This window comes from Aedes aegypti, chromosome 3, assembly GCF_002204515.2.
Source record: "Aedes aegypti strain LVP_AGWG chromosome 3, AaegL5.0 Primary Assembly, whole genome shotgun sequence".
Classification (NCBI taxonomy): domain Eukaryota; kingdom Metazoa; phylum Arthropoda; class Insecta; order Diptera; family Culicidae; genus Aedes; species Aedes aegypti.
In genome coordinates this window covers 29,214,048-29,234,679 of record NC_035109.1, presented here as the reverse complement: position 1 = coordinate 29,234,679, position 20,632 = coordinate 29,214,048, and the positions used below count along the sequence as shown (strand labels likewise).

At 35.8% G+C, this 20,632-nt stretch overlaps 1 protein-coding gene across 1 annotated transcript in view; it reads right to left on the bottom strand.

The window, feature by feature from the left end:
* The window catches only part of LOC5571713 (neprilysin), a 73,997-nt gene that overhangs the window by 25,618 nt on the left and 27,747 nt on the right, over positions 1 to 20,632 (bottom strand). Inside the window, exons 3-4 of the mRNA XM_021850139.1 lie at positions 7,550 to 7,652; positions 7,357 to 7,451 (exon numbers count right to left, since the gene is read on the bottom strand). Coding sequence (XP_021705831.1) covers positions 7,357 to 7,451; positions 7,550 to 7,652 — 198 coding nt within the window. The remainder of the gene's footprint in view (positions 1 to 7,356; positions 7,452 to 7,549; positions 7,653 to 20,632) is intronic.

Genomic DNA, 20,632 nt, shown 5'->3' with positions numbered 1-20,632 from the left:
TCGACCAAAGCCGCTTGTTGAAGCGCACATCGTCATCCGCACCGCTAATCTCATCGGGCGAGGAGGATTGAAACCAGTGCACCGTCAAAATATGTCCGTGTTACGCAAATTCAACAACTCAATCGGCCCTTTTGAGAGCCAACAAATGTGTTTTAAAGAGTTATTTGTATAATATTCCCTAATGTGTTTACCACATACTTGCTATAATCTCTTAATTCATCTCATAGCATCATACAATAATTGATTTATTACGAATAATTGACAATACGGCAATTTGAAGCTGTTTCCGAGGATGCTGCTGCAGTGCCGTCGGGTTGCAATAACAGCATAATGCTAATCTGTACATCCCTTACCCAGACATCAGTTTCATATAGCCTATTTCCCAGATAAGAAAACGAAGAATATGAAAGGAGGAGCATCATCTGCTATTCTAAGGGTATAAAGCATTCCTCCTTCGTTGAATCTGGTTTCATTCTGTTTTCGCTTTCGAGCTGGTAAGAGCTCCTCCAAACCTGCTCAGCTCCTCGCCACCAGAGGCAAGCTGTTGTACGAGATGGCTGAAGAAAATCGACCAAAGCCGCTTGTTGAAGCGCACATCGTCATCCGCACCGCAAATCTCATCGGGCGAGGAGGATTGAAACCAGTGCGCCGTCAAAATGTGTCCGTGTTACGCAAATTCAACAATTCAATCGGCCCTTTTGAGAGCCAACAAATGTGTTTTAAAGAGTTGATTGTGTAATATTCCCTAATTCGTTCGAGATGGCTGAAGAAAATCGACCAAAGCCGCTTGTTGAAGCGCACATCGTCATCCGCACCGCTAATCTCATCGGGCGAGAAGGATTGAAACCAGTGCACCGTCAAAATATGTCCGTGTTACGCAAATTCAACAACTCAATCGGCCCTTTTAAGAGCCAACAAATGTGTTTTAAAGAGTTATTTGTATAATATTCCCTAATGTGTTTACCACATACTTGCTATAATCTCTTAATTCATCTCATAGCATCATACAATAATTGATTTATTACGAATAATTGACAATACGGCAATTTGAAGCTGTTTCCGAGGATGCTGCTGCAGTGCCGTCGGGTTGCAATAACAGCATAATGCTAATCTGTACATCCCTTACCCAGACATCAGTTTCATATAGCCTATTTCCCAGATAAGAAAACGAAGAATATGAAAGGAGGAGCATCATCTGCTATTCTAAGGGTATAAAGCATTCCTCCTTCGTTGAATCTGGTTTCATTCTGTTTTCGCTTTCGAGCTGGTAAGAGCTCCTCCAAACCTGCTCAGCTCCTCGCCACCAGAGGCAAGCTGTTGTACGAGATGGCTGAAGAAAATCGACCAAAGCCGCTTGTTGAAGCGCACATCGTCATCCGCACCGCAAATCTCATCGGGCGAGGATTGAAACCAGTGCGCCGTCAAAATGTGTCCGTGTTACGCAAATTCAACAATTCATCAATCGGCCCTTTTGAGAGCCAACAAATGTGTTTTAAAGAGTTGATTGTGTAATATTCCCTAATTTCCCCTTTTCAGGGCCACAAAATCAATGAAAAGAGTTATTTTGAATTAATACATTTGAAAAACAATTCTTCAATATAATCTCCCAAGCTTCTGAATACATGTAAAGTGATTATTTTGTATTAACACAAAATAATAACACACAATGTCTATAATAAATCAGAATTGACATGCAACAAATAGTGTGAAAATTAATTGGATTTTTAGCAAAAGAAATGTTTCATAAGTTTGTGACTGTCTCAAGCCAGCAAATAGAAGAAGCTAACGTTATCCAACGTCAACTTGGCGGTCGTATCTCGGAAACAACCTCTTACTTTTTAAGTTCCATCACGCCAAAGGCAGCAATTCTCCCAAGAGGGTTGACTTGAGGAATGAGCTGCAGCGCTTAGGCAATCATCGATTAGTGACGCTTTGAGACGAACTGCGTGAAATACTGGATCATAGCGGCCAAGCCTGCATGTTGATAAGTATCAATGTACAGAGCCTAAATGCTCATGCAATGGATATTGCTACAGACCAAAGCACTGGACCGATTCTATCGATTATCACGATTGAAGCACCCGAGCTATCAAACATCTAATCTACTGGAGGAGTTTGGCGAACTACAGCTGGAGCCAGAAACCGATCACCCAACCAAGCAATACAAGGAAGCAACGACCAAACAAACAAATTCAATCATCTGGCATTATTCCTGGAACACCAAACACTGGTTCTCGGAACCACAGAACGACAAATGGTTCTTTTCAGGACTACCAAAATAAGTCCAAAAAGAGTTAACTTCTGAAAACTTCATCCGATTAATAACAACACAAAACTAGTACACTTTCAAATTCATACACTTGACAAATCAAATTATTAATCATCGTAGTTCTACGTCAACCCCGCGGTAATGTAATAGACATTACCCATCCCAAATTTTTTAGAAGTGGCGCTTAAGTCATCCACTGACGGACGGGAAGCGCGACGGACTGGCGGGTTATGTTGTCAAAAATGCTCTGAATTGTCGAATTGAACTCATCCTCCTACATACCCTACCCGACTATGGGTACATAACAAAATTATATCACCTTATGATATTATAATATAAAGATTTTATCGAACATAGGTTGATACAATGTTGATGCAGAATGTTCTTAAAATAACTAAAATTATAACAAAAAAAAATATTTTATTTATATAATAAATATAATTTAATGTGATTTAACTCTAAAAACAAATAAAAAACATATCAAACTCAGTTATAATTATTTATACAATGTATCAAAATTATAATACTGTGTAATATACGAGGTAACTCGTTTAGTTACGAGTTTTTTGATCAAATATCAGATAATTCTAATAAGACAAGATATTCCGCACAATAAACAAAAAAATGTATGTTTTGCTATAGAACAAGCAATTGAATATTGTGTAGCAACAAGTTATTTTTAATCACTTGCAATTATTCAATTATTAAATGATGATCATAACATTTTGTTAACAAATCCAAGAGATTGTTTTTTATTTTCCCCAAATGAAAACAAAGTTACTCATTTTTATCATAAGTTAGTTAATATTTACTAAAAAAGACATGATATGATTAACAACAATATAGATATACATTTTGTTGGTTGGTTGGTTTGACTTTATTAACGAGATTTTTAGCCCTAGGCTAGTTCATCTCGGGACCAACGGCTTTACTTCCCTTCCGAAGGAAGTCGTCACTATAACTTTTTACGTCATAAGTGACTATGTCGGGGATGGGATTCGATCCCAGGTCCTCGGCGTGAGAGGCGAGTGTTCTAACCACTACACCAGGTCCGTCCCCATATACATTTTGTGTAAATGTTGAAACAATAAAGAATCGGATTGAAATGAATGGATGGAAAATCTCAAAACCAAATAATCGTAAGTCTAGAAAAAAGTAAATTTCCAAATATTATAACTTATTGAAATGCACTGATATGTGTTCAATTTTATTATAAAACTGATAAAAATAAACAAATAGGAACATGTTCAAAATAAATATAACATATTATGATATATTTTTGTTTTAATACTTTCTGTGGATAACAGTGTCTAACAATATTACATCATAATAAGATGTGTAAATCATATTCTGATGAAATTTCATTTTATTTTTGTTATATGCCTCTAGTTGGGCATCCTACTTAAACAATCTCTCTATCCCGTGACGTTTATGAAGATAGTTTTTGTTCCCTCTATCTTCTTAGGTAGACATTGAACTAACATTCCTTCCCTTTCCCTAGCGATTGTAAGGACATAGCCAGGTGTGCAATGTGATGTGTGTTTTGTTTATTTCTATTATGTAGAAAAAGACGTTTATCCCAAACGTTATTTTGCGATAATATATTTTTTTCTTCTTCTTGGCATAACGTTCTCACTGGAAGAGCCTGCTTCTCAGCTTAGTGTTCTTATGAGCACTTCCACAGTTATTAACAGCAAAAGTTGCCATTTTCGCATTCGTATATCGTATAGTTACTACAATGATACTTTATGTACAGGGAAGTCAAGGAAATTTCCATTACGAAAAGATCCTGTACCAACCGGGAATCGAACCCAGACACCTTCAGCATGGCTTTGCTTTGTAGCCGCGGACTCTAACCACTCGACTAAGGAAGGCCCCCATAATATATACAGATTTTTCAAAAAACAATAAAGCTGAGCATTGTACAGCCACCCACGATTTGTACCAGTCGTTAATGCTATGCTAAATGGCGGTAGTGAACATGTGAAATTGAGAACAGATCAAAGTTCGTGTATTCGCCAAATTTGTTCAGACAGTCAAAGAAATCCGGACGGCAAACAATTTGATTCGTTGCTCTCTCGATCATCCTATTATAAAACACATAATCATTGTTACTGCGGTTCAAGGTAGCCATGTAAACCAACTTTACTCCGGGTCTTCACCCGATATCGAATGGAACATCCAGTTATGGCGGGTTGACTGGACCTATATTTCATGATGTTTATAAGATATAATGTACAGAATGTTGTTTAGGAAGCCATTTGGAAGTAGAAGTGATTAAGGTCAGAATCAATCAATTTTCAAATTTAGATCGGTTTCATATTCTAGTGTTTCAGGTATGATTTACTTCATGTACGAGTAATTCAGGCCTGACTAACATCATATTCAAACTCTTCAAGTCAAAACCACTTTATATCCAAGCGTTTTATATCTAGTTCAGTTCATATTCAACTGTTTCATGCTTGATTCACTCAAATTTCAAGTGATATCAAGTGGTTCATGTCTGGTTCACTTCATTCTTAAGTGTTTCAAGTTTGATTCACTTTATATTCAAGTGATTCATGTTCGATTTGATCCATATCCACTTGATTTTGGTATGAATTACTTGATATTCACGTGATTCAGGTTTGAAATACTTTATATTCAAATATTTCAGGTATGATTTGAGCAGGAATTCGTTCATATAAATGGCTTTCTGCTGAACATAATGACTCATGCAGTGTAGTGTAGTTACCACCGTTGTGAAAATCCTCTATTTCATGTTTTTACCAAAAAAATATGCTTCGTCATGAGTATTCGTTAGACTGAAAGGGCCGAGCATGTAATTAGGCCAAATTAATTGAAATTAAGAAATAATAGTCTGTAAAAAAGAAAGGAAACATTTCTGATCCCTGTTAAGTTTTGAAAGTTTTGGCCTAATGACTACACTATGGGTGACCAGGTGGCAAATAATCGAAAAACTGAACGTTTCTGATTGGCTTTTCTTGAACAACAGAACATAGTAAACACTGTTATTAAGGTAATCATTAAATATAAAAGCAAGATATTTCTTAGTTTTATTGATACATTATGTCAAAGTTAGATTTTTTAAAGAAAAATATAGAATTTAATGTAAAAAAAAAACAAGGATACATTGAATGGAATTTATTGCACAATCGTGATATTTTATATAAATCTTTACACACTGTTAGAAAACTTATTAAAAAAGCTATCTAAGAAAAATAAAATCGAATAAAAATTCGTACTTAAGTTCGGGTAAATGTGAGAACTACATTTAAAAAAATATATTCGTTTTTTATTTAAAGTTTATACATCCCATACTTTTTTGTCCCAAGTTGTCCCAAGCTAAAATTCATTCCTAAGGGTACTTTTAGATGTAAACTGAAGGATAGCAAACAATTTACCTGCACATATTTGCACTTTTTTCATCTAGTGCTTTTTGACTTTTTTTTTGTAATTTTTAACAATATTCCTTTGATGGCGGCTAAAGATTTTTTCAGGAGATAATTAATTATCGCAAAACGATTCATGTCATCATAACTACGTGAGTTCTGATATTTATAGTGTTTTTTGCTGCGTTTAACGCATAAATGGCCTATATGAATATTATTATCACAACTCATTATTACACTATAGTCCTTTTTCAAAAGTTTGTCTCGCAAACTTGTTTTTGAACACAAAACATCAAGTTTGCATCATATAACTTATACATTGGACATGAGAAGGCAAACATATTTATGGCCGCTAGTGTATATGAAAATCGCCCATAGTGGACTAATTTGGCTTAACGAGCTTCGGCCTAATGACTTGACGGTAGTAACGATTATTGCAGTTGTGCGGTTACAACTAGCGTTGGGCGATTTTGAATCGATGTTCCTAAAATCGATGTTTGGAGCACCTAAAATCGGATGAATCGATGCTTTTCATTCGATTTTTTTATTCGATTCATTTTGTTGAAATCGTTAAATATTTCTTAATGAGTTTGTCGAAAAGAAACCATATTTTGAACTTATCTTGGAGTAGTAAATCTGTTTGATTGATTTTCGAAACAGTTTTGATTGAAAGATTTGAAATTTGATTTGTTGAATTTATCTAGAAAATCGTGATAAAAATAACATAGAATTTTAGTTTGTTTTAAACTATGCATTTTATTGATTTAAACCATAATTTTGTTTGTGCAAATTTCAACCCAAAAAACTGTTTGAAATTAACTGAAAAATGGTTGAATTTAACACATATTTTTCTCCGTGCATGTTTGGAGTCTCCGTGCAAAATTATTTATTTCTCTCATATGGCAAAATAAAATACTTTTCTAAACCAACAAAAAATAACTTTTGAGTATCGGAAGTATTCCGAACTTTGTTGATATGTATTGTTATACACATGAAATTTGAGTTCTGAGGCAAATTAAACATATAGATTGCCGTACAAGCTGGCAAACTTGAATGCCAAATTTAGCATTTTCAACAGGCAAAATCCCAAAAGCTAGACGTGCTATGATATTTCTGAAAATGGCAGCTGATTCAGCAACTCTAACTTAAGTAAATAGCGTTATTTTGGTGCTTGAGACAAAAGCGTGATCCGCAGTGTTATTGAAAAACTTGCAGAGATCTTCAATATCCTAGAACATTTAATTGCCTGATGAAATCGATAAAATGGATGCAAAACAGTAAACTAATTCATTCCTAAATATAGCCACAGCTAATGCGATAATACTGTCTTGATAACGTAACAATGGATTAGTCTTCTCATGCGATATGAAATATTTAGTCTGATATAATTACACGGTAGTAAACGACTATTCCTTTTGTGATAAAGCTCCTGGTAGTAAAAAGTACAAATGGAAAGAATGACGACACTTCTTTAATTCCAAAACCTGAATTTGATTCTATATAACTGACTGTTGCAAAATTTACTTAGTTGATTCATAGATGTCGCAGTTGCATCGCTGTTCAGAAATCAATAATGTTGCCATTCTTATATGTAATCTTTGCTATAAGTACTAAATATGCGTGATGAATATCAATATTCATATAAATATATACAGAACCCGATCCCTTCCCCGCGGATAATGACTCCATACTCACGCAGACAGGCAATCACGATGATGGCAATCAGCAGAATAAGGATGATAACGATCAGGGCTATGAAAATAGATTTGTGATAATAGCGCCGGCGAAACCTGCCAAAGAGAAACACACCCGTGATGAGCATTCCGAGAAAATGCCGCCAACTGAAAGTTCGGTTGATTGAAAGGGTTTGTTGCTTGTTGGGACTTACCTGGATTGCACTCCGACAAGGTAGGGATTGGCTGCCGCGTTGCCGGAAGCCGAGATTGCAGTGCCATTGTTGTTGTTGCCATTTATTTTGCTGGGCAAATGGTCTGCGTTGGAGGAAACGAAAAAAAACAGAAACAACGGAATAAAATCATTTATCTCAATGATTATACCCCAGATAAGCAGACGTAACACTGACTAAATACCATTTAACCACGGTTTAAACAGTCAATTCAAATTTACTTTGTTCCATACCTCACAACCAGGGGCGTGCGCATCGTTTCCCTCTGTGTGTGACGTTTCACCCCAACGCCTTCTGCAGGCTTTGTTGCACATAACCATGTTGGTCTATGGACTTTAAAGGAAATTGTCTTGAATCTGTCTGTGATTCTACTGTATTTTACTAGATTATTTTCAATGACGGAACATGACATCATAGACAAATAAGTGCAGTAGTAGAAAGTGGCTAAAGTGTTGTGTCGGTTTGTCTGTTATGTCACTTTGTTGTTTGGGCAACTGTTTTACAGATGTTACATCTGTTTGTCTATGGAACCTTAAACAAAACAGTTATAACCATAACCCACAGATAGATTTTTATGTTACGAATTTTCCTGGAGAAAATATGAATCGGATTACTCCGCCGAAAACTGTGAAGCCGCCTGCTTTGTTTGAATTTTTGTAGCCTCCAGTAATTGGACCCAAGTCAGAGTAGGCGGCATGACAAAAGCTTCTCCACGCAATCGATCGCAAAATTTTATATAAATGCCATTATCAAAATACAACACATGGTTCATCCTTCCGAGAAATTCGTTAGCGAAAACATAATACATTCTCTATCTCTCCACTGTTTCCCTCACGGCTCGGCCACAAATATGGAAATTCAATTATAATATAAGAACCACTGCCACAATGATCCGAATCGACAGTTTAGCTTGAAACACACTTTTCACTGTTCTCTTTGATTTTAGACGTATGATGCCTTCAGAGAAACCGTTACGAAACTCTGAGTTTTGCATTTTCTTCGAAAAAAAAAGATGGAGGGTGGTCTTTAATCAAGATTACATTTTGAAACATCTTTTTGAGTAAATGAAAACGGAATTTAGCCATATACATATTATTTAATTACAACTACAAATTGTATCGTTTGACAGATACACGTATTTTGACCTCAAGACCTGTAAGGCTGTCTTCAGTGTCGTGTGCTAGTCGAGTCTTTTCATCATTTTTGTAGGAAAGGTTTCGAATTAAGTTTCAAATTCAACTTCAGATTCTGTTTGAGATTCAGTTTCAGATTCAGGTTCAAATACAGTTTCAGATTCTATTTCCGATTAAGGTTGAGATCCAGTTTCAGGTTCAGTTTTAGATTCAGATTCTGTTTCCGATTTAGATTTAGTTTAATATTCAGTTTCAGAATCACATCAATTTTCAAACAAATAGTTTGATACCAAATTTAATCTATATACATAAAAATGGAGTGGTGTTTGTATGTCACGAAATGGCTTCCGAACGGGTCAATCGATTTGAATGATTATTTTTCCGTTTTGTTCGTCAAGTGTTCCGACGTGTTTGTGTGTATAAAAATCCCAGGATATTCACCGGGAAAGTTGGAAAAACGAGCGTGAACGGAACTGTCATTGTGTATGGGACGATCCATAGCGTTTTTCAACAGCCTACTTGATGGCAAGACGAAGTTTGCCGGGCCCACTAGTGTTAAATAAGAACCACCCTATTAATTTTTCATCACACGTCTAAAATCAACGAGAACAGTAAAAAAAACAAATTTCTGCTAAATCGTCGATTCCGACCGCTGTGCACTGTCGGTTCCAGGTCCCTTAGGTGCTCAAATTGAAATGACATGCCGCGGTTAGCAACCGGTCTTTCAGCACGTGCTGACGGACATGTTTGTCTGTCATCCGCGGGGTCGTCTGGGGTCGCGTCGGTCGTCCTTTCGGTCATTGCTCCATTTAGCCATCATCATTAAGTACCGGATAGTTTGTTGCAGATTAGGATCGAGTAGCTGCTAATGCTGCTAGTGAAATGCCATAAATCAAATCAATCATATCGATTGGGTTAACCGAGGGGTGATCCGCCGATACGGATTGACATGTGTCACTACCGAAAGGGATTCCCCTAGTTTGCCAGTGGCAAACCCCTCGAGTTTTATTTGTTTGGAAAAGGCCTACTGCGAGGCTGCTAGAAACAGCTCCAAGTAGGCGAGTGAGTGCACTGTTCGACATAAATAATGCAAAGATCGCGCTCTGCCGGGTCGGAGAATTATGGACAGTCACTCGGTCAGTGCCATTTGCAGTCCTCCTCGGCCACACAGGTCGGCTTTGTTACGGGGGAAACCCGTCAGTCCGAGTCCGGGTAGTTACATTCTCAGATAACGGCCAAATTTGTAAGGATGTGAAATATGTTTGTTATGCATACACACTTCCGATGTTGTTCTGGCGATGCAGGGTGTTGTGTTGTGAGGTGTTTGAAAACGGATGTCTACTGCAGTGTTTCCTAATTCTGACACTACAATAATTGTTTGATTAGAGCTCTGTTCTAAAATTTTCCAATGCAATCAGTTTATCTGTTCTGCTTTGCCTTTTGAATCTGCTTTGCCCATTGGCCTTGCTTTGATTTTTGACTCTGCTTTGCCTTTTGATTCTGCTTTGCCTTTTGACTCTGCTTTGCGTTTGAAATCTGTTTTTCTTTTCGACTGTGCTTTGCCTTCTGGTGCTGCTTTGCCTTTTATCTCTGATTAGCCTTTTGTCTCTGCTTTGCCATTTGACTTTGCTTTGCCTTCTGACTCTGCTTTGTCTTTTGACACCGCTTTGCCTTTTGACTCTGCTGCGCCTTTTAACTCTGCTTTGCCTTCTGGATCTGCTTTGCCTTCTGGGTCTGCTTTGCCTTTTGACTAAGCTTTGCATTTTGACTTTGCTTTGCCTTTTTACTCTACTTTCCCCTTTGACTCTGCTTTGCCTTCTGACTCTGCTTTGCCTTTTGACACTGTTTTGCCTGTTGACTCTTCTTTGACTTTTGACTCTGCTTCGCCTTCTGACTCTACTTTGCCTTTTGACTCTGCTTTGCCTCTTGACTCTGCTTTGCCCTTTGAATCTGCTTTGCCTTTTGACTCTGCTTTGCCTTTTGACTCTGCTTTGCCTTTTGACTCTGCTTTGCCCTTTGAATCTGCTCTGTCTTTTGACACTGCTTAGCCTTTTGACTCTGCTTTGCCTTTTTACTTTGCCTTTTGACTCTGCTTTGTTTTTTTACTCTGCTTTGCCTTTCAACTCTGCTTTGCCTTTTCACTCTGGTTTGCCTTTTGATTCTGCTTTGCTTCTTGACTTTGCTTTGCTTTCTAACTCTGTTTTGCCTTTTGACTCTGCTTTGCCCTTTGAATCTGTTTTGTCTTTTGACTCTGCTTAGCTTTTTGACTCTGCTTTGCATTTTGACTTTGCTTTGCTTTTTGACTCTGTTTTGCTTTTGACTCTGCTTTGCCTTTTGACTCAACTTTGCCTTTTCACTCTGGTTCGCCTTTTGATTCTGCTTCGCTTCTTGACTCTGCTTTGCCTTTTGACTGTGTTTTGCTTTTTGACTCTGCTTTGCCTTTTGACTCTGCTTGCTTTGTCGTTTGACAAACCTCGTTTGGGAAGCCCAGCTTCTGGTGAGAAGCTTTCCAAGGTTCTGGTGAGAAGCTTCCCAAGCTTCTGGTGAGAAGCTTTCCAAGCTACTGGTGGGAAGCTTTCCAAGCTTCTGGTGAGAAGCTTTCCAAACTTTTAGTGAGAAACTTTCCAAGCTTCTGGTGTGAAGCATTCCAAACTTCTGATGAGAGGCTTTCCAAGTTTCCGATGAGAAGTTTTCCAAGCTTCTTATGAGAAGTTATCACGCTTCTTATGAGTAGCTTTCCAAGTTTCTGAAGAGAAGCTTCCCATGCTTCTAATGAAAAGATTTTCATAATTCTAATGAGAGTATTTCTTAGCTTCTAATGAGAAGATTTCTTAGCTTCTGATAAGAAGATTTCTTAGCTTCTGATTGTGAGCTTTCTAAGCTTCTTATGAGAAGCTTTCCAACATTTTGATGAGAAGCTTTCCAAGTTTCTGAAGAGAAGTTTTCCAAGATTCTGATGAAAAGCTTTGAGAAGATTTCTAAGCTACTGATGAGAACTTTTCCAAACTTCGGTTGAGAAACTTTCCAAGCTTCTGATGAGAGGCTTTCTAAGGCTTCGATGAGAACCTTTCCAAGGTTTTGATAAGAAGCATTCAAAGTTTCAGATAAGAAGCTTTCCAAGCCTCTGATGAGAAGTTCTCTTTGTTTCTGATTTACTGATGAAAAGCTTTCCAAGCTTCTGATGATAGCTTTCTAGCTTTTGACGAGAAGCTTCCGAAGCTTCTGATGAGAAGCTTTCCAAACTTCTGGTGAGAAGCTTTCCTAGCCTCTGATGAGGAAGCTTTCCAAACTTCTGATGAGAAGTTATTCAAGCTTGTGATAGATGTTTCCTAGTTATTTGGTGAGAGCTTTCCTATCTACTGGTAAAAAGCTTTTCAAGCTTCTAGTGAGTTTCTTTCTAGTTAAGTTTCTGTTAACGAGCCTTCTAAGCTTCTGGGAACAGTCTTTCCAGGCTACTGGGATAGTCAATCTTTACAAGCTTCTGGGAGAAGAAGTTTTTACAAGTTTCTAGGAGAAGCCTTTTCAAGCTTCTGGTAAGAGCATTTTGAGTTTTTGAGCTGTTAAGAAAAGCTCTTCACTTCTTCAGGCTCTTGACTCATGCATTGTCTCGTTTCTTATCTCATCTCTCGTCCCTCCAAAATTCGAGTAGAAGCTTTTCTAGCTTCTGGTAGAAGCTTTCCAAAGCTCTGCTAGAAATATTCCATACTTCTGGTAGAAGATTTTCAAGCCCCTAGTCGGAGCATTCCAAGCTTTTGAACTGTTGAGAAGTTTTTTCAAGATCTTGTCTCATGCCTTGTCTCGTCTCTCGTCTCTCATCTCTCGTCTCTCGTCTCTCGTCTCTCGTCTTTCGCCTCTCGCCTCTCGTCTCTCGCCTCTCGTCTCTCGCCTCTCGTCTCCAAAATCCAAAATCCAAAATCCAAAATCCAAAATCCAAAATCCAAAATCCAAAATCCAAAATCCAAAATCCAAAATCCAAAATCCAAAATCCAAAATCCAAAATCCAAAATCCAAAATTCAACATCCAAAATCCAAAATCCAAAATCCAAAATCCAAAATCCAAAATCCAAAATCCAAAATCCAAAATCCAAAATCCAAAATCCAAAATCCAAAATCCAAAATCCAAAATCCAAAATCCAAAATCCAAAATCCAAAATCCAAAATCCAAAATCCAAAATCCAAAATCCAAAATCCAAAATCCAAATCCAAAATCCAAAATCCAAAATCCAAAATCCAAAATCCAAAATCCAAAATCCAAAATCCAAAATCCAAAATCCAAAATCCAAAATCCAAAATCCAAAATCCAAAATCCAAAATCCAAAATCCAAAATCCAAAATCCAAAATCCAAAATCCAAAATCCAAAATCCAAAATCCAAAATCCAAAATCCAAAATCCAAAATCCAAAATCCAAAATCCAAAATCCAAAATCCAAAATCCAAAATCCAAAATCCAAAATCCAAAATCCAAAATCCAAAATCCAAAATCCAAAATCCAAAATCCAAAATCCAAAATCCAAAATCCAAAATCCAAAATCCAAAATCCAAAATCCAAAATCCAAAATCCAAAATCCAAAATCCAAAATCCAAAATCCAAAATCCAAAATCCAAAATCCAAAATCCAAAATCCAAAATCCAAAATCCAAAATCCAAAATCCAAAATCCAAAATCCAAATCCAAAATCCAAAATCCAAAATCCAAAATCCAAAATCCAAAATCCAAAATCCAAAATCCAAAATCCAAAATCCAAAACAAAATCCAAAATCCAAATCCAAAATCCAAAATCCAAATCCAAAATCCAAAATCCAAAATCCAAAATCCAAAATCCAAAATCCAAAATCCAAAATCCAAAATCCAAAATCCAAAATCCAAAATCCAAAATCCAAAATCCAAAATCCAAAATCCAAAATCCAAAATCCAAAATCCAAAATCCAAAATCCAAAATCCAAAATCCAAAATCCAAAATCCAAAATCCAAAATCCAAAATCCAAAATCCAAAATCCAAAATCCAAAATCCAAAATCCAAAATCCAAAATCCAAAATCCAAAATCCAAAATCCAAAATCCAAAATCCAAAATCCAAAATCCAAAATCCAAAATCCAAAATCCAAAATCCAAATCCAAAATCCAAAATCCAAAATCCAAAATCCAAATCCAAAATCCAAAATCCAAAATCCAAAATCCAAAATCCAAAATCCAAAATCCTAAATCCAAAATCCAAAATCCAACTCGGAATCCTGTGAGAATTTTTCTCGGAACCCTCGGAATCCTGAGAGGATTTCCCTCGAAATCATGTGAGGGTTTTCCTTGCAATGGTTAGAGGATCCTGAGAGGATTTCCCTCAAAATTCTCCTGTCTTGTTTATCATGTCTCTTGTCTAAGTTTTAGTTTCCTTCTTTCGTCTAGTTTCGTCTCTAGCATCATTTCTTTTCTCTTCTCCACTTTTGTCCCTCATCTTGTCTCTCATCTTGTCTCTCATCTTGTCTCTCATCTCGATAACCACGACATTCCGTAAGAGATTAACCAATTTCCCACAAATGAATTTTCCTTCTCGTTTGGTTGGACATTCCTGTTGTTTCGCTCCAAGTTATGATTGCATGAATAATAACTCGAGCGAAGTCTTTCTGGGAATGCAGCCCCCCCCCCCTTTCAATAATGGGAGGGCAAAACGATATACCTAGGAAAGGAATTCACTCGTTCCGTTTGTTGTTACTCGTGTGCTCGCCACCAACTCCATAATGATGATTATTTATTCAGCGTTGAATTGCGTGGCACTGATATGAATAATGATTTACTCTGTCGTCTCGGTACAATAATGTGTGAGGTTTCCATGCTGTTAATGGCGACCGAAGCCCGCGCTGTCGTTGTCGGTTGGAATTCATAAGTGATGGGGGTTTTCGGTGGGTTCGGGTCCGAAAATAGCGAATGTGGTTTGAATCATATTGAAATAATTGAAGTATGATTTATGGATCGAGTGAATGATTGGCAGAATCAGGTTTTCTTTGAACCGTTGGCCTAGAATATCAAAAAATCTTGCGTTATTGAAGAATTCAAGTAAAAATAGGGACTGCCAATGCGGAAATGTAGTTGAAAGGTATAACTCAAGCATGTAATTTCTGCCGGCTTAAATTCGAATTAACACGAATGCGCTTAAAAACTTTCCGACGAAATAAACTGTATGAAAAATTATACCTCCAAGAGAAAAATCATCAAATGAAATCGAGCTTTATATCCCTAAGTTTCCTACCTAAAGGAGCAAAAACTACCATCCCATGTACTGTAAAGGACGCCCAAGCCACCCACAATTTTACCACTTTTTCAGCAATACTGACGTAACGGGGAAATCTTTCAATTCTGCCATTATAGCTAAAAGTTTTCCCTACCAAAAGCCACCTTTCTGGCGGAACTAACTCACAGTTTTCCAGCAGAAATGGAAGCCACTTCCCTTTTGCTTTACTGTAAAGTACCTCCATAGCCAGTACTGTCGAGCGACGCCTTGAGAGCAATTTTCGGCTATTAAATTGGCACAACAATGCCAAAGTTTTTTTTTTCATGTGCAGTTCATCCTTCTTCGAGCGAAAGAAATGCCGGAAAGTCGGAGACGACAGTGCTGGTGTATGATATATACTACTTTTCAAAATAATATAACCTCTAACAAAAATTAAAACAATGACTGATTTCTAGTGGAATTACAATGTTAAACATTCGGGTAATTATCAGTTACACGTTTTGAAATCTAATAAAATTGAAATAGGGTAAGTGTACCAGTTATGGCCATAGTGGTTCCCTATTTGGCCATACGGGATAACTTGAATGTCTCCAAATTTTGGAAGGTTTTGTGTGTTTTAGTAGTAAGATATAAGATATATCTTGATGTTAAAACATTCGAAAAGATTTAAAATGTAAAGGTTATTGAAATTTCACATTTGGCCAAATAGGGAACCACTATGGCCATAACTGGTACACAATGAAATATTCAAGAATTTAAAAACCTTTGATTTTTTCAAAATATATGTAAAATATGTAACATGAAGATATTAAAATGTTGCCTTGAGGAACACCCGTTATAATAGGAATTCTTTCAGACTTGGAATTCTGATAATTAACCTGAAGTGTACGATTTGACAGATAACTTTGGAAAAATGAAGTTTTTTATTTTACAATCAAGCATTCATGATTATAAATCTTCGAGAAATGCTTGCATATCAAACACGGTAGAATCCTTTTTCTATGTCTAGAAGACCAAGACCAGCAGAATAGCCTTCAGATTTGTTGTAACGAATAATTTTTGTTACTCGTAAAAGTTGGTGAGTGACATGTCCATATCGGAATCCGAATCGTTCATTGGCAAAACTTGAATTTTCGTTGATGTGGATTATCAGTCCGTTTAAAATGACCTTTTCAAAAAGTGTACTGATGGAGGAAAGCAAGCTGATTGGACGATAGCTGGAAGCTTCTGCATGATTTTTGACCGGTTTCAAAATTTATACAAGCTTGACATTTTTCCATTTGTCAGGAAAATTTACCAACTGAAAGCATTCGTTAAATATATCAACAAAAAATGATTAGCCACTCTCTGGAAGTTTCTTGTTGAGCATGTAAACAATTCCAAAAATGTCACTGTTTTCAATTATCAAATGATTACAAGTTTGTATTGCTGGCAACACTGACAACCTCAAGCTTTCGGCAGGAAAACTTTTTCTCCTCCGCTTACTTGGATCGAAGCTTGGAAAGACGCCGGAAAATGTGTTGGCACAGTTTACTGTGGTGTGTGAAATTTTCGCCCAAACGAACGACTATTCGGTTTCACTTTATCATCACGAAACCAACGTTCCCATCAATTGGTTTTCCGGTACGTCCGACATGCCCACAACCGGAAGATATCGAAACACATGCCAAATTAGCTAAGTGCCAACACGTGCAGAGAGCAGAAGGCTTCGCCGGATCTTACCCCTAGATTTAACTTTGGCAAAGCATTACTTAGTTTCGGTCTTCCAGATTTTGGAATTTTGCAGGGAAGTTGGTTGCAGTTGCAGCTGATACAATCGCTCGTACAAAAGCAAGTTGACATTGACAATGAACGTTCCAAAATATCAAAACCCAAATAGTAGCTGTACTTAGGCATCGGAACAGGGCAGCCCCCCAGAATTTTTTATGAACTTAAACTTAAAAACGAATAAAAAACAGTCTTCATTACTCTAGCTAATTGATGTAGAGTCCCCAGAGTCATCCAGGCCCCCTCCAGAATTTTGGATGATAATATATATTAAAATGAAAAAAAATATTTACATAATTCTAGAGTGAAGAAAAATCTTCAGATACAATTGACAAATATTCAGTAGTTACGTTATTTTATTCTGTTAAACAATAGTGGGAAAACCTTGCTTGTCATACAAAGCATCAGTGTGACGGTTCTGTCTTCGGTGAAACGTGCGACCATCGAAATATTAATCGTCCGGCTGTCGCTCGACAACTTCGTTGGAAAAAAAAAATACTGTGATACTAAAGACCGTCAATATGCAGGAAATGCAGTTCCTTTAATTCGTATTTTTCGAATAGTACAAAAAATACTATTTCAAATGTTTTAGCATAGAGCAGCATTCGACTTGCTATATGATTTCTTATGTTCTTGAAGGTGCCCTAAATAATTACAACTTGGAGGGTCCATACATAATTACAACTCGTATAAAATAATACAACTCAACAAAATTAATAGATATTAAAGCTGACGGCAAATAAATAAATAGGCAAAATTACTAAAGGAACTTCTTAGATATAAGATAGCTGGAATTATTGACAAAAACAAGACCTTATTCATAACACATATCTTCAAGGAATTTCAACCTGGTTAAGGCTAGTACCAAAAGTTTGAAAAAAATATCGGCCATAGTTTTTCAATCCAACAATATGTTCTTTCTTTGTTTTCGCTTTGATTTTTTTTAATAATTTCTTGAATTATATTCAATTGCTTAAGTTCTATACTACGTTTTACCTAGAAAAAAATGTACAGTCTCAAGAATTTTGGTTTAATAAAATTCGTTAAGGTATATTTAAGAGTGGCTTTAGACTTTTTGCTACAAATCTCTTAAAAATTAGTCAAATAATATTGTGAATTTTTTTCATGTTGAAGTTGATCCCGAAATTCAACTAAAATATTTATACTTAATCTTTCAAAAGTTCAAACTTTGCCTTAGCCAATTTTCCAAAAAAAAATCATTGATTCTGTCAAACTTCTTCATATAGTTTTCCCAAAAATGTTATTAAAAACTTTATCGCAAAGTTCATCAAAAGTTCTTCAGAAATATTTTAAAAATACATAGTAAATTGCATCACAAATTCTCCTTTTTTTCTGTAAATTCTTCTTCAAATCCTCGGATTATATAGGAATTATCTATAAACAGTATTTTTGGAATGCCTTTCTGCTTTGAAACTTAAGATAAAATTTATTGAAAACTCCCATGAATACTTTTGCTCCCAAAATAAGCATAGCGGTAAAGTAAATCTGTGAAGAAACATGTAGAATAATAACTAGGCAGGGAATAATTAAGAAATTTATAAAGATATTCCTTGAAACATTACCTTAGGAATACCTTTATAATTCTGCAAAAAATCCATATTCTGGAATTGAATTCTTGTGTAATTCCAAGGCGGAATTCTTAAAGGCTTTTTGGTAGAATTATGGGGAATCTAGAAGTCAAAGAAGGAATTCTTCTTGATTTCAAGAATTATTTCTTAAGAAGATTCTGATGGAGCTCCTAGAGAAATTTATTTTTTAATTCATTGGAGAGGTTTCAATTATCCTGCAGTTATTCATCTCCAGAAGAAGAAATATAGATAATCATTTATCTATGGTTGTTTTGTTATCTATCTGCTTTAACATTTTGTTGTTTCTCCTTCTTTGGCATGACGCTTTCTCGAGAAACTTTGTTAAAAATCTTTCTCCAAAAGCAACATTTTAAAGAATCCAACGGAAAAATAATAATTCTAGTAGTATTGAATAAAATCAGGATTTTTATACGTATGGGTCCTGATTTTTTAAAGTCCATCAAGAATTCCTCAACGAATTTCCAAAGTAATGCACAAATTTCCTCTAAATGTAAAAATATTCCCTCAAAAAAGTTTGTTTGGAATTTCTGCAAGTAGAAAAAAATAATTTTCAGATTTATCAGTTAGCCATACTACCATGAAGTTTCGGAGTTCATGCAAAACATTTTCTAACATGTTAGAAACAAACACTTTCAGTAAAAATTCCATCCGTTTTAACATCATTGCCCATTACAAAAGACGATAAAAATATACAAGGTTTTTTGTAGTTAATCTTACACAAGAAACCACAAAAGCTTTTTCTGTGAGGTACATCGTCAGGAATTTCACCAAAAAGTATCAAAAATTCTATGGTGAACTCATGAAATTCCTGACAAGAATTCAGATTTTTTTCCAAATACAATTTGAACTTCAATCAAAAAAATAGAAGTCAATGAGATTCGTAGAGCAATTTGTAAGGATTTTGAGGCATTTCTGGAGAAGTTTTTTAGCCAAATATGGAAAGCGGATGGATTTCAGGTATTCTTCAAAGAAGAATCCTTGAATAAACATTCGGAGGAAAATATGGAGTATTTTTTTAAAAATGAAAATATATTCTCATATATATACCTTATGGAATTTCTGGAGAATATTTTATGAGATGTTCAAGAATGAATTTTAAAATCCTTTTGGAAATCTATTAAAAAAAATGTTTTTAAAATTTCCAGAAGAATCGATAATGCTGTTTAAAATAGAAAATCTTTGGAAAATTCTTGGGTGGATCTCTGATGATTTTTTTTCGAAATAACCGACGACATTCCAGGGGAAGCAATACTATAGCTCTCTAAAGTAATCTCTGAACAAATTTCCCGGGAATTTTTAGAGTATTTTTACGGAAGAGTTTATGAAAGAATAGCTGAACGTATTTCGCTAAAAATGTTGAAAAGATTGAATTTAAAAAATAGGTAGGCGTGATTAAACAAATTTTAAAATATTAGAGAGGAGTCTGCGAGAGAGAATTTTGAAAGAATTCGAGGATCAATTTCAAATTGATTTTCAGACAAATCTTCAATTTTTTGTGAAAATAAAGCAGATATTCGGAGGAATGCTATCGACAGAGGGAACTGGCAGTAATCTGTTATTGGCTTTTGGCTTTTTTTTTTTGGATTAGAATCCTAATCCTTGAAAAAGGTGTTAAATACATCGAAACGTCGGGCAATTGAAACGAATCAGCTTTTGATTTACACTGACTGCAACGTCAATAACAGGTTACTGCCAATAAAGCAGATAGATTTGTGGAAAACTTTTCTGACAAATCACTAAGGACATTTTCCCAATTGAATCTTATGAAAATCTGGTAGAATATTATAATCTTGAATTAATCATCCAACTTTTTTTGTAGGAAGTCCTGGATAATATTTGTTGCGAATTTTTCGAGCAAACCTTTATGAATTTCTGAGGGATTTTATTAGAGATTTTCTGAAAGATTTGGTGAATAAATCTGAAGAGTAACTTTAGGAAGAATCACGAAGGCAAAGTTTGAAAAACCTTTAAGTGCACTCTCTGATGAGTTTGTGGGAAGAGTCCAGTATTGGTGATCCTGAAGACAGTTTTGGTAATATTTATTGTACTATTTTCTGGAGAAAAACTCAATATATCCTAAAAAACCTCAACAAATTATTAGTGAACAACTGGATTATATTTTCAACCAAAAAATTAAATTTTATGTGTAATAAGTATGTAGTTTACCTTCATGGAGAAATGTTCAAAATTTGGAATTCTCCAAGAGCAAATTCCAAGAAAAAATCTGTTAAATAATAATTTCTAATCCCGGAAATGATTTTCCGTGGGAGTTTCAGCAGATACTTAGTGAAAACTGGTAAGTCCAGAATGCTCGGATACTTTTCGTTGAAAAT